This window comes from Magallana gigas, chromosome 10, assembly GCF_963853765.1.
Source record: "Magallana gigas chromosome 10, xbMagGiga1.1, whole genome shotgun sequence".
Taxonomy (NCBI): Eukaryota; Metazoa; Mollusca; class Bivalvia; order Ostreida; family Ostreidae; genus Magallana; species Magallana gigas.
The window spans coordinates 21,438,621-21,453,256 of NC_088862.1; the positions used below are offsets into that span (position 1 = coordinate 21,438,621).

The 14,636-nt window shown below is 35.9% G+C and overlaps 1 protein-coding gene across 2 annotated transcripts in view; it reads right to left on the minus strand.

The window, feature by feature from the left end:
- Positions 1 to 14,636, minus strand: part of LOC105320671 (uncharacterized) — a 41,965-nt gene that overhangs the window by 14,389 nt on the left and 12,940 nt on the right. For both annotated transcript variants that reach the window (XM_034453645.2, XM_034453646.2), the window contains exon 14: positions 99 to 1,301. In XM_034453645.2, coding sequence (XP_034309536.2) covers positions 99 to 1,301 — 1,203 coding nt within the window. The remainder of the gene's footprint in view (positions 1 to 98; positions 1,302 to 14,636) is intronic.

The window sequence follows — 14,636 nt, forward strand, 5'->3', positions numbered from 1 at the left end:
TACCATGATGATATACATCAGACATCTTAAGTAGGAAAGTGTACATCTTAATTACGAGAGCAAAGTTTATCAATTAAAACTCATTAATCTGCACTTACTTTGTTAATTACAGATTGTCTCGTTTCACATTGTCTCTCTTGACTTTCAGCCTGGGATCTAAGCACGTCTGTAGAATAATAAGTTCCAAAGTAGCGTTTCTCGCCCCGAAGTTCATCCCGGGGACAGTCCGAAGCAATGTGACCAGCTAACTCTGAATTCCGGACACCGGCATTTTTTGGTCTTTGTTCTGCAAGTAGAACCGGCTGTTCACATTGGGCTGGGGGGTGTTTGAAAGACGAAGCACCCAAAGTTCCATGGTCTTTGCTATCTTTTGTGGTGGGAAAGAGAGGTATGCCTGATGTTGCTAGATTTTCTTTTATTACATTGAAACCATCTGATGGAGCAAACGCTAACAGGTTCCCATGTACTAGGGTACAGTCTCTGCAGAGTTTGCCATCATCTCTGTTAATCTTGTTTTCCTTTTCTATGAAAGCATTTGAAGTTGCCTGAACATGTCTCGATTGCAGGGCCTCGGCTCTTACAACTGGATTCTCCCACCTGTATGCCGAGTCCACTGACAAATTTCCAGGTAAATTTTGCAGCACCTGTGCAGGATTCCTGAGCCCCTGCTCTACAATCAAGGAAGGGTGTTGCTGTCTTTTGGAGGATTCCAAATCAGTAGAGTAAGGTCCTTCTTGCACGAGACAGGTATCCTTCCTGGGGTTACTATTGCATTCACTGTCTCCAGCAAGCTGGCGACTGCAGGCTTGCGGTAGTACAACAGAAGAATGAGTCACCCCCTCTCTAATGCAGCTCCGATCTCCAGATATTGGTAAAACATCTTCAGAAACATGGGGTGAATCATCGTGACAATTTGCTTTATCAGCAGTGGTAGGAAAAAGTCCTCGTTTGTAAACACTTCCATCCGTGCCGCTGGCAGGGACCCGAGATTCCCCATCAGAGCTCGAGCCAGGCTCGAGTCCCTCCCCAAACTCACTGACACCAGAGCCTGCTCCCTCGCCCCTAAGGGTCTGACCCCAAGTTGCCTTGACAGTGGCACGCTGCCCTGTGTCAGACTGGACAGTCCGAGACTGACCACTCTCCCTAGGGAATTGTGGGATTGATTTTGCAGAGTCGTTGATGCGCTTGCAGACTCTGCCTGGAGTGAGCGGTTTGATTAGTGGACAGATATTTTCCTTTCTCTCTCCCTCCTCTTCCTCTGAATCCTCATTGGTTGTAAACAAAGTCTTTTGAACATTGTCCTATCAATATAAAAAATAAAAAATACAGTAAACATCAAAAATCAATTTTCAAATAAAAAAAATAAAAATTCAAGTTTTACAAAAAAATGACTTTGTCATAAAAAATTGTATACAAGGTATATTCAGTGTAATTATTTGTCAGTTTCTAAATTTTTTATTGAATAAAAGCTGAAAAAAACCCCAAAAAACTAGAGCAGATTTAATTGGCTGAAACCCAGAGTCTGCCGATTAACATGCTTGGGTGTACAGGACCTAATACAATTGTTTATGGGCTCACAGAAACCTGCCGTTTCCAAACCCCGGATCAATACAAATGAATGGAAAACAATGCCTCCCAGAGCTTACAGTGGATAACGAGTACCTGTTAATAGTGTGCATATAGACCTGCTTGCCGACCAGAAAACAACTCTATCAATACAAAATCTCCACATCGCTTAAAAAAAAAATTATGTCTCTGTCTCTCCGATACCATTCAGGCTTTTTTTTTTTTTCATCCTCTTACTAGGATTTTTTCCCTCACATCACTCATGAATGTCATCTGACAAAATGCTTAGAGATATTTTTTTTCTTCTATGATCATGATAAGTCTAGGAGATAAAAATTGGAAATTCATTTGTTTCTTATGGTTTCGCGTTTCTCGAACGTTCATATATCAATGTGAATATAAATCAGTTGTAAATAAAAACTTATCAAAAGTTAGGAGAGAAAAAAAAGAATAATCAAAATAATTTTTTTACAGTCTTAATCAAAACTTCTTAGTAAATGAAGTTTTATTTTAAATCAGACCGCCCCAACTTATTTCTACGTTTAATGTAACTTCAAATTACCAAACTTACGACAGAGGGCGAAAAATTAAAACAAACAACATTATATTCAAACAAATGATTTTTAGCCATTTACAATTATATAAAAACAGTAAGTATTCAAGCTACATGTAGGCTACCTCTTTAAGAATGTTTTTTCCCTGACAATCCCATTGAGTATCTGATACATATAGTTCATAATGCGCTCTTAACATTTTGAATTTTTTCAGATTGCAGTATTTTAGTAAAATCAAACTGGAAATGATCAAATCAAAATAGCAGTTTCTTTGTTTTTTCTAAAACACAATTTCTCCTAAACCTTCATACATGGGTTATGTTAAATGCTTTTTAAGGAACTTTAAATTTTTTTTTTTCATTTTGTATGTAAATTTTAATAAAGGAAATAATCAGCCATTTAAGAATATCAATGTAAAAGCTACACAAATGAGTCTTTGAATTTTGCATGCCAGACATTGAATACATTTCCAATTTTCCATCAACTTACACGAAAAAAAACAAACCAAAAACCAAACCCTAAAAAAACCCAGCCTCCTCTCTTTGATTTCATTTCTTCAATAAAACTACACAAAACTCAATAATAAAAAAGCCCTGAGTCACTCATTTGATTTAAGGACCAAGAACATCATAAACAATAATTTGTGTACATATCTGATGATGCCGGCCGAGGCAGGCTTGATTTCTTATTGAAGAGTAAGTATGAGAGGGATCTTGGAGTGAGTCAGCTCTACGCTACAGAAATAAGGGACCATTTAAAGACAGGGTCATTCCTGGAAAAAGGGGGGTGGGTGGGAGTTTTAAAAATAATTTCAGAGAAATGCATTTACTTTCAGCTGAGAGAGAGAGAGAGAGAGAGAGAGAGAGAGAGAGAGAGAGAGAGAGAGAGAGGGGGGAGGGGAGAGTGAGTGAGCAAGCTAGTGCTCAAAAACTTTGAGTGCAATTCATTTTTTGAGAAAAAGTAACTGTACTAAGATTACGATGAGAGAGAAAGAGCAAGAAAGAGAGAAAAAGAAAGAGAAAGAGAGATGGAGGACCAGGGCATCAGGAGTACAGTACATAAATTCAGTGAACATAATGAATGGTGGAGTGGTTTATTTATAATTAACAGATTATTTACTCCCTCTCATCTTCTAAACTAAGCTTGTGTCATAACACATGATTACAATCAATCCAATATACTGAACTTCATATATTAATTTTCCTCTCTTCAGGATTTTTTTTTTTGTACAAATCAAAAAGCATAAAAACAAACAAACGAGCCCTCTCTTTGCAAAAATGTGACTCAGTGCTTTGGGATGGAGAAACTGTCCAAGATGCCTGCACTCCGCGACCCAGTCACGTTTTGATAGCATCAACAGATTACGTCTGCCCCATTTTTGATGACAGTCGCAGGCAATTTTGTAAGACTGCTCCTAATTAACAAGCTTAGTCATTACAAAATAGATTTTAGGTTTTTTTTCCCTCCTTGTTCAATAAACCCAATATTGATGTCACATTCTGTCATAAAAGCACTGATATTAATAGTCTCTAGTACAAGCGGCATGCACTTAACGCCCTTTGAAATCTGGATTCTTCCTGCATGCAAGCTCCTGTTATTAAGTCGCCATCATAAAACTTGAACTTTCTTGTTTAATTGCTACTTCTTTCGAACAATTTATTTAATCAGCAGAGTTAATGACCACAATATCTAAACAGTGAGCAGATTTTTAACATCATGAAATATTTTTCTATGCTCAGAGCAATCACAAGGTCAAATTTGTGACCTTGATTTCACCTTGACCTATAAATCAAAATCTCAATTAAAAGGTATCCTAAAGCTTTAATTATCTAGTATCTCATAATATTAAAAAAAAAAAAACATCAATCAAACCCCTCTAGTTTCTTTTTTGAACTGCCGGTAGACATGGTTGCTAAACAATTCCTTTGATCCCACTTCTTTAGTAAGAATTCATTGTTTGGAAGGAAGAAACCTCAGTTAGCCTTGTGTAAGAGCCCCCCCCCCCCCCCTTCCTACAGAGTAAATGTATAAAGTTCCCTCAACTCCAGCCCAAATGTCTTATTCCTGAGCTTAATCAAACCAAACAAATGTGCTTGTTCCTGGAAACATGACAGATCACAATTAGCAGCCATCTTCTGTGGCTCGGTTTTTCCCGGAGGAGCCTCCGTTTGACATAGAAAGGCTATGCCAGCACCGTCATTGATTAATCGGATCTGGGTCCGGACGGAAATTCTGCGGAATCTCCACTCAGAAAAAAGACATAGTTAGGATAATCTGTAGGTACCCCCTGTGTGACATAGTTAGGATATGCCAGCATAGTCATTGTGTAGTCTTCCGGAGCCCTGGAAACTCTGTGGAATCAACTCCTGATCCAGAGTAGGAAAGAAGGTTCTGTATCCACAGTATTATGTGACCCTTATAAAGTGCAATAGTCCCAAAAGCCAGAGTTATATAAAAGTGACAATACTATCATTAAGTTCAGCAGCATCACAAGTTATATAAAATGTAACAGGTGTTTTGTCTCTCCACGCTAACTGGGCTATAGCTATAATATTACAGTCTATATATAAATCTATATGGTGCTCATTATTTATAAGCTTATACTGGCTGCAATTAAATGACATCCTATACATCTTTCAAGCATAGGGGGGGGGGGTTCAGGCTAACAATGCATTGTTACTAGTTCATTAAAAAAAGAAATGCAGCATTAAGGAACCTGCAAGATGCATCATCATTCGTTACATCATAAAAACAATCAGTCTTACACCTTGGAGGATCAGCTAATCCCTTGTGCATTTCAACCATCTGTTTGGTGGCTGCACTTTCTGATAACAAGCAGAGCTTAGAGCCAAGCTTGCCTCACATTATGGAAGACTTTCCTTACAGACTCTTTGTACTAAAGACTTTATTGTAAATCTCTTGGTTACTATTCTTATCCTGCTTTTTGCTTATCAACTGTACATAAATATGACTTAATACTTGTCTTTTTTTTTTTCTTTTTTTTTTTGGGGGGGGGGGGGGGGGCTTTGTAACTGTACATGTATTAAAAGTTAGGTAATCGGTAAGACTTTCCATCAACTCTTCCAAGTTGAGCTAGTTACTGTTGTTAGAAAAAAATATTCCAAAGAGCAAATTAAGAGAATAAAAAAACAACCCCCAATACGATAATTTACTGCATAAAAAATGAAATAAAAATAAAAACCCTGATCTTCAGACTGCAACACCTGGTAAATATCTCGAGCAACAATCAGGAATGAAGAGTACAAAACTCGCCGCACTTTCATGAACCTCTTTTTTGCCAGTGACCCTTTGGAACCTCAAGATACGGATCCAGAAAAAAGGGGGAAAAACCCTACTCAAAAACTATACTTCCTGTCTGTCACTGCATGTGTATATCAGCTGCGTCAGCAACCAGACAATATAAACAAAGAATTAAATTTCAAATGCGTCAATGTCACTTGACAAAGTGTATCTGCCGTGTCAATGCGGTTTTTGTGGTGACACGTGTCGCCATACAATTGCAAATTTTTTAGGTTGATAAACCATACCTAAGTTCTGAATGAAAAAAAGTAATTACAAAACACCACACCTTATAGTCTACTCATAGAATTTCAGTGTTTGCATTGGTATTGAGTATCCTTCGTACATTGACATTTTTGTCAGCTGCCAAAATCAAGGATTGAACTGCAATTGATTTCCTCATTCAAGCTCTTTTTGAGGTCAATTAAACCTTGTTTTTTAATCATTTCTCCAAATGACGAGTATTAAACAGAATTATAATTGGATATTTACTATCGAGTTTAATAATGACTCACAGCAAAACTACTATGACATTAATTCTTTAATGATTGGTACCAGTTCCAACTTTTAATCAGAAACCAAGATTTGTAACAAATACTGGGGATAAAAATGAAGGCTTATTAGTTTTGTCCATGCATTAAATTAAAATTTTTCAGTGCCATCATCTTCTTTAAAAAAATATTGTCTGTTTATTCTTACTTGACACAGTTTTATACATTAAAATATAGATACAGTTTAGTACGTTAATATATATGTACTGTTATCCATTAAAATTAAGTTAAAAAGAAATCTTTCTAAAGTATTCAAGTTTTTACCTGATAATTTACAGTTAACTTTATTCAGAATTTTTAGAACAGCAAATTTAAGGGTCTCTTATATGACCTTTTAACTTAGAACTAAAAGATTTCTATTTCACCACTGAGCCAAGTGGATTAAGTGTTTGGCTTGTGATACGTACATCCCGAGTTCGAATCCCGCATGGGGTTTTTGTTGTTACTTACTGAATCAATCTTTTTTACATATTCATTTTTTTCACCCAAAACTGAAAATACATGTTCAACTTTACATTTAACCATACTCAGACCTAACCAAAACTAATATCAGCAACTGTCAATTGTTTCTAGAAAAAAAAAATTATGTATGAATAATATGAGATTCAAACAAGTTTTAAAAAAGAGTATTTACATTAGCAAATTTTTCAAAAACTTTTTTGGATTTGGAGTGGAAGCAGTTGTGGTATTACAGTAAAACTCGTTTTGTACGAACACGGATATTGCGAATTCACGGATATAGCGAAGTCATCTTGGATCCCCAGCTATGTAAATTTAATGAATTTCTTATACGGTTATAACGAATTACGGATATAACGAAGTAATTTCTTAGGTCCCATTGACTTCGTTATAACAGAGTCTGCTGTACTATTACATAATTTCAAAATTTGTGCAAAAAAGTATCTTTAATTTTCTTTTATGACCTAACAACCCAATTCATTTGGAAAAATTCATATAACAAATATAGGCGGTATTGGCCCAATCATATAAACCCAGTTAAAGTGAAAAATGAAACATTTCCATTTGTTAATATGAAGTTAATTTCTAATGCAAAATCGTAGATCTACTGTTTAGTAGTACTTACAATGATACAGAGAATAATCACATACAACACTGCCCACACTTGGGAGATCATGAAGCAGCAATTCTTTGAAATTTAAGTTTCCGTTCAAATTCTGGGGTTCAAATTCTGCTTCCTGCAGCTCAATTCAAAATCTTATCCTAAATTGCAGTCACACATCCAAGACATCAACACTCCTTCTCTCTCTCTTATTTTCAACCACATCATGTGATGCTTACAAATAGAAATTGCTAATATTAAAACAGCTAACTTCTATATATAAAACCTGGTTGTTGGATTAGGGCGCAAAACTTGCTACGACACCGGGTTTCCAATTTCCCAAGATGCAGTTTTTACTTGCATTGCCGTCTGCCACAGACTGAAAGCCTAATTTCGTTCACCCTTGAACCCTTTAGAGTCATGAAACTTCATTTTCTGACAAAGTCTATACACACAATTAGTAATTAACATTTTTATGCTCAGGCAATATCCTGTAAATTAATTCGAAGTGGTTTATTTTTTCAGAAGAAGTCTGCTTGTTTTTTTTCCCCTTTTTCTTTTAAGAACTGAAGAGCTAGTTGAACCATTAGATCCCAATTGTCGGCTAATAATCATCAAAGATACAGCAATTAGCTCTCCATAAACTCTATCACTTCTTCCAAAGTACTGTCTAAAGCATGCATCAGGACTTAAAATTTCAATAAGGTAAAAAAAAAATTTTTTACCAAACATATTTGAAATCTTTAACTTATTTCCACTACCAATCTACAATGCATATAATTACAGCATCATAAAGACTAGAGTTATACGAAATAAAACAGGGGCATTACAGTTGAAATTTATTAAAGAAATGAATTTAATAGATACCAACAGTATTTGAATAAATGGAATTGCAACATGTTCTTGATTTACGTCATATTGTGAGGTTAGGGAACCACATTGTAATTAATTTTTTTTTTGGGGGGGGGCCCAAAAATTTGAAATGCAACAACCAAAATTAAATCAAACATGAGTATTTGAGCAGTTTAAATCAATTAATTATTATCAAATGATACCTTTGTGAACCAATGGTTTCAAATATTTTAATTAACAAGAGAATCTTTAAGTCTAATCAAACTATGGGTGGACATTATTCTCTGAACAAATACAAGATCAATTTACATGATTGATTTAAGGTTCACCAGCCCTGTTAAGTTCATCTATACAGAATCTTGATGTTACAGTAATGATTTTGATTTTCCAAAAGAAATCTTAACCCAGCTGATTTAAATTTACACACAATGTCAGCCTGCCTTGTAATTGACCAATATTTTACAGAAGTTATATTTCTATCTTAGGAAATTTCATATTGAACAAATTTATAATCCTTTAAGGATAAGTTACAAGATTTATCTATCTTGTCAGTTGATAAATGTACCTTAGTTCTCCATTTTCCAACAAACGGGTATTTTTTCCACTATGAAAATGCAGGATGAACTGAACTAAACCCTTTTTTAGCTCACCTGAACCGAAGGTTCAAGTGAGCTTTTCTGATCACCTGTTGTCCGTCGTCCGTCCGTCCGTCTGTAAACTTTTCACATTTTCAACTTCTTCTCAAAAACCACTGGGCCAAATTTAACCAAATTTGGTACAAAGCATCCTTATGGAAAGGGGATTATAAATTGTTAAAATAAAGGGCACAGCCCTTTTCAAAAGGGAGATAATTGCGAAACAGTAAGTATAGGGTGCATGTCTTTAAAAATCTTCTTCTCAAGAACCACTGCACCAGAAATGCCAATATTTACACAAAAGCTTGTATATATAGTGAAGATTCTAAATTGTAAAAATCGTGACCCTCGGACTAAAACTGGGGCCCCAGGCGGGGTTCAAAGTTTAACATAGAACTACATATGGAAAATGTTTAAAAAATCTTCTTCTCAAGAACCACTGCACCAGAAATGCCAATATTTACACAAAAGCTTGTATACATAGTGAAGATTCTAAATTGTAAAAATCGTGACCCTCGGACCAAAACTGGGACCCCAGGCGGGGTTCAAAGTTTAACATAGAAATACATAGGAAAATGTTTAAAAAATCTTCTTCTCAAGAACCACTGCACCAGAAATGCCAATTTTTTACACAAAAGCTTGTATACATAGTGAAGATTCTAAATTGTAAAAATCGTGACCCTCGGACCAAAACTGGGGCCCCAGGCGGGGTTCAAAGTTTAACATAGAAATACATAGGAAAATGTTTAAAAAATCTTCTTCTCAAGAACCACTGCACCAGAAATGCCAATATTTACGCAAAAGCTTGTATATATAGTGAAGATTCTAAATTGTAAAAATCGTGACCCTCGGACCAAAACTGGGGCCCCAGGCGGGGTTCAAAGTTTAACATAGAAATACATAGGAAAATGTTTAAAAAATCTTCTTCTTAAGAACCACTGCACCAGAAATGCCAATTTTTTACACAAAAGCTTGTATGTATAATGAAGATTCTAAATTGTAGAAATCGTGACCCTCAGACCAAAACTGCAGCCCCAGACGGGGTTCAAAGTTTAACATAGAACTACATATGAAAAATGTTTAAAAATTTTCTACTCAAGAACCACTTCACCAAAAATGCCAATACATACACAAAAGGTTGTATATATAGTGAAGATTGTAAAAATCGTGACCCCCGAACAAAAAGTGGGGCCCCAGTAGGGGTTTAGATTTTAACATCTATAGGAAAATGTTTTAAAATCTTCTTCTCAAGAACTATAGTGCAACTGTTTGGGATATTACTATGCATACATGTACATCCTTAAATAATGTAGATTCAAAAAATTGTAACTCCCGGACAATTGATGGGCACCAAGAGGGGTTCAAAATTTAAACTTTTTAAAAAACATAAAGGAAAAGTTTAAAAATTTTCTTCTCAAGAACTACAATGTTTTAGTTTGTGGAATTTCTATGCATGCATCCTTCGCTTATGTAGATTCCTAATTGGTAAAATCGTGACCCCCGGACCAATACTGGGGCCCCAAGATGGGGTCAAAGTTTATTATAGAAATATAAAGGTAACATGTTAAAAAATCTTCTTCTCGAGAACTACAATGCTTCAATTTGTGAGATTACTATCATGCATACAACCTTGGATAATGAAGGTTCGACAGTTTTAAAAAAATGACCCCTGGACTAATACTAGGGACCCAAGATGGGTTAAAAGTTAAATGTAGAAGTACCGGTATATATGGAAAATGTTTAAAAATCTTCTTTTCGAGAACTACAATGCATCAATTTGTCAGATAACTACGTAAGCACCCTCAAATAGTGTAGATTCGAAATTATAAAAGCCGTGACCTCAATCTAATACTGGGGCCCCAAAAGGTGTTCAAAGTTTAGCATAGAAATATAGAGGGAAAATGTTGAAAAATCTTTTTCTAGGGAACTATAATGCATCAGCTTGTGAGATAACTATGCAAGCATCCTTAAATAATGTAGATTCCAAATAATTAAAACTTTAGCACTGGACTAATACTGTGGCCCCAAGAGGGGTTCAAAGTTTAACATAGAAAGATATATTGAAAATGTTTTTAAGAAGTTTTTCTCGAGAACTATAATGCTACAGTTTGTGAGATTTCTATGCAAGGATCCTCAAATTGTGTAAACTCTAATGTAGTGGAACCAAGAGTTATCTCTCTTGATGTTCTGTACAGTCTGAGAGTTATTCCTCTTGAAGTGGAACTCTTCTACGTTCAGTTTTTCAGGTTGTGTACGTGCGGTCCCACCACAGTGCTACACATTTTCATTCCTATGTTACTATATATGTTGTTCAAGCCAACCATAAATCTCGAACCATAACTGGGTCCCCAGAAAGGGGTTCAATGTTTAGAATAGAAAAACCATATGCTACGAAATGTAATGTTACAAGGAACTGCTGTTCATGTGAGCGATGTGGCCCATGGGCCTCTTGTTTTATTTTACAATAATTGACACACAAATTCTACAACTTATATAACACCTCTTGTTGGCACAGATTAACAATGCGTGAGGAGGTCATTTTAAATTTGGGCGGTAGTGGGAGTACCCAGAGAAAACCCAATTTTCCAAGTGGGTGACCACCATACCCTTTTGTGAATACAGTAAAACTCATTTAGTACGAACACGGACGTTGCGAATTCATGGATATAGCGAAGTCATCTTGGATCCCCAGCTATGTAAATTTAATGAATTTCTTATACGTTTATAACGAATTACGGATATAACGAAGTAATTTCTTAGCTCCGAGTGACTACGTTATAACCGAGTTTTGCTACATACAAACACTGTTGAATGTGGGGATCAAACTTGGGTCCTAGCGGTAAAAAGCGAGTGCATTATTCACTGTGTTACTGGGACATCCAGGATGAACTAGATATCATTGAGGGGGTGATCATCTCAAAGTGCCTGCTTTTAGAAAAGGACACTAGGATAAAGGACTGTAAATGGAAGAGAAATTTACACTGAAAAGCTAAAGTTCAAGGTCACTGCAAACACCTTACACTGTGCTTCTTTGATTTCCCTGGTAAAGTATGAACCACATTGGACAGAGGAGAACAAAACAAAACCATGCACTTATTTAAGATATTAGGGAGATTTGACTTGACCTTGACCTCTAACTTCCACTATCACACACAGGCAAGCTTGGGTTAAATATGACCTAGAGATGGGGCATATAGAGGGGAGAGAAAAAACGCTCAGGACAAGAATAATTCTGTAGATTGGCAAATAATCACGATGGTTTTAATTTCACTATGTTCGCGATTTGTAATTTTCCCGTGAAATTAAACCCATCGTAAATACTAACTTAAGTTTTCAAGACGTGTTAATGCTTATACTTTGATCAATTGGTTTTTTTGGAGCGTGAAATTAAAACCATTGCGATCGGTACTTTTTAAGAAATCGTGAATTTTTAACACCATGCATGGAATTAAAACGAATTACAGTAGTTTCTTAGATATCTGCTATAACCTTGACCCCTGACCTAGGAACTATTAGTGTAAAGTTGCTACACAACCTATCTCCTGTAAAGTTTGAGCAATATATGGCCAAAGGAAGAGAAATTATTCTCAACGCAAGGATTTCTTGACAGATTTTTCTTTTATCTAATGAACTTTTGATATAAAGAATTGGTTTCCTTTGATATAGATAATTGGTTGATGATCACTAAACACCTTAAAGTTTTACCTACAGGTGAAGTTTGAGCCAAACTGGGGCAAAAGAAGAGAAAATGTTATTCTGGACAAGTAATTTGGAATCAATAGATGGATGCATAATGTTCTAGTTATTCAAAGCAATTGTCCTATTCAACGTTTTAATTGTTTAGACTACAAATTCAACATTTATTTAATGTATGGTCATCAGTGTGTTCATCAGTAAGGGAAAACCGACTAATGTGGCCAAAAAATTCTAAGGTTATGATATTTTCTCTTTTTTTGTACCAGAATTATGAAATAAAAAGTTAAGTTAACTTAAGTTTTCTTTCGTGAAATCGGAGCCAGATTGCCGATTTAAATAATTAAAACTCACAAAATTCCAGAAACTGAAGAAGATATACATGTACATATACATTAAAATAAATAACTGTTCTTCCCATTTTTTTCCCTTCTAAACATAGACATGACATAGTCTGACAGATCGTACTTTCTGGTTTCCATGACTTGATCATATTAAACCCTCATCCTTCATTTCATATAAATCCCCTCCCAGCGTCCAGAGTCTGGCAAACTCTTCTTCAGATGCAACAGACACAGGGGCCACTGAAGCAGCCCAGCATCAGGTGTTTTGATCTTGATTTCCCTTAATTGCAGGCTAATAGAGTTTTGCCGGTGGGGGTAAATTATTACAGAAGAGACCTTCAAGATTTCCCACGCTTCTTCAAAAAAAAAGAAAAACACCTAACAAAAGCCCATCATCAGGAGTCTTGCATGGTAGCGGAGAAAGAAAATATGTTTTACATAACTGGTGTATTAATCACGGGCTTCTCACCTGAGAAACCTGAAATCAGACATGAGAAATGCCGACTTTTATCTCCGCGTTTCTTGTCTCTCGCTTCCATCTTATTTTCTTTTTCTCCTGGGAATGTTTTTCCTGGAGCTTTTTTTTCTCTCTCTGCTGTTATTGCATATCGTGTACCTGTCTGGCAATCGTTTGATTTAATTTTTCTCAGACATTTTTTTTCTAATTTCTCCCAGGAGTTCAATGCCGAATAATGAGTAACATTTTTATTTATTTATTTGCCACAGACAAGTCAACCTCACCCCCCCCTTTTCTCTTACCCCTCGCCAAATGATGATGCAAAAAAAAAAAAGGGGGCGTCGGTAAATTTTTTCTGCCGTACATGCAATGTCTTCAACTAATTGTGCATGAGCCCCCCGTGCCAAATCTGAATTTAGAATCTTTTTCATGGAATGCCAAAAATGACATTTGCTTTTCATTGTAAGCATTATTTCCGACACCCAAGGACCGACAGTCACCTGTTGTTTGTAAAAAACCATTAGCAACCCAATCCTTGCCTCCGACTTCCATCGCCTCTGATCTCTTTACATGTCAAAGTTAAAATAAGAGCTTAAAACACACCAGTGTATTTTTATATCCACGATCATGCTAAATTGCATATTTATCAAATTAGCTCCCTTTAAGAGAGTTTCTTGGAGGTCTACACCCAAATAACCCAAAGATTCTGTGGCAGTGGAATACTTAAATCATAGTTAAAATTGGCACATTTAATACAATATTTCCTCTTTTTAAAATAATTTTACTTAATTTTTTTTTCATATCTCTTGTTACATCTTGCTTTTAACAAATTTTTCCTCACATTGGGATCACATTAATTAAGAATTGGGAACCTTCAATTCAAGTTAGCAAATAGAGAATTAGAAAAAGAAAGAGAAATGAGTCAGAGAGAGAGAGAGAGAGAGAGAGAGAGAGAGAGAGAGAGAGAGAGAAAGAGAGAGAGAGAATATGAATAATTATTAAATGAGGGAGAAAAGAGCAAATCAAAGGATAAAGGGAGAGAGAAAGGAACCATGCAGAATTGGTCAAATAGGGGAGTGACAACATATGAGAGAGAGAGAGAGAGAGAGAGAGAGAGAGAGAGAGAGAGAGAGAGACTGATCAGCACATTCCCCCTGTATGAAGTCACCATGAGTCAACCTAAAACCACATGTACATCAGACAGTTTAACGCCTGCCCACAAAACCACAAACTCTCCGAGCCAGACTCGGGGAAAATCTTCACACAGGTATCTCTATATCATCTCCTACTTACATGGCCAAACCACATCTCTCCTCATTTCATTGTTCGCAAAGTGCCATCCATATGCAGTTATCTAAAACCATCTGTTTAATTAAATAAATGCCAACTTTTATAAAAAGAATTCAGAATTGTCTCTCTGTCTTTTTTTTTTTTAATTAAGAAATTGGGAAATCAAGACAGGATTTTGGGTGCTTTGTTTACCGTAATTGACTTGCTAAGATTTTTATGGAACCCAAAATTATACCATTGAGATGTTGGAAATTCCAAGCCAAGTGTTTCTTTATCTAATTTAACCTGTCTCAAATCCTCTGATGCCTAGACTTAGTTTTTTTTTTGGACCCAC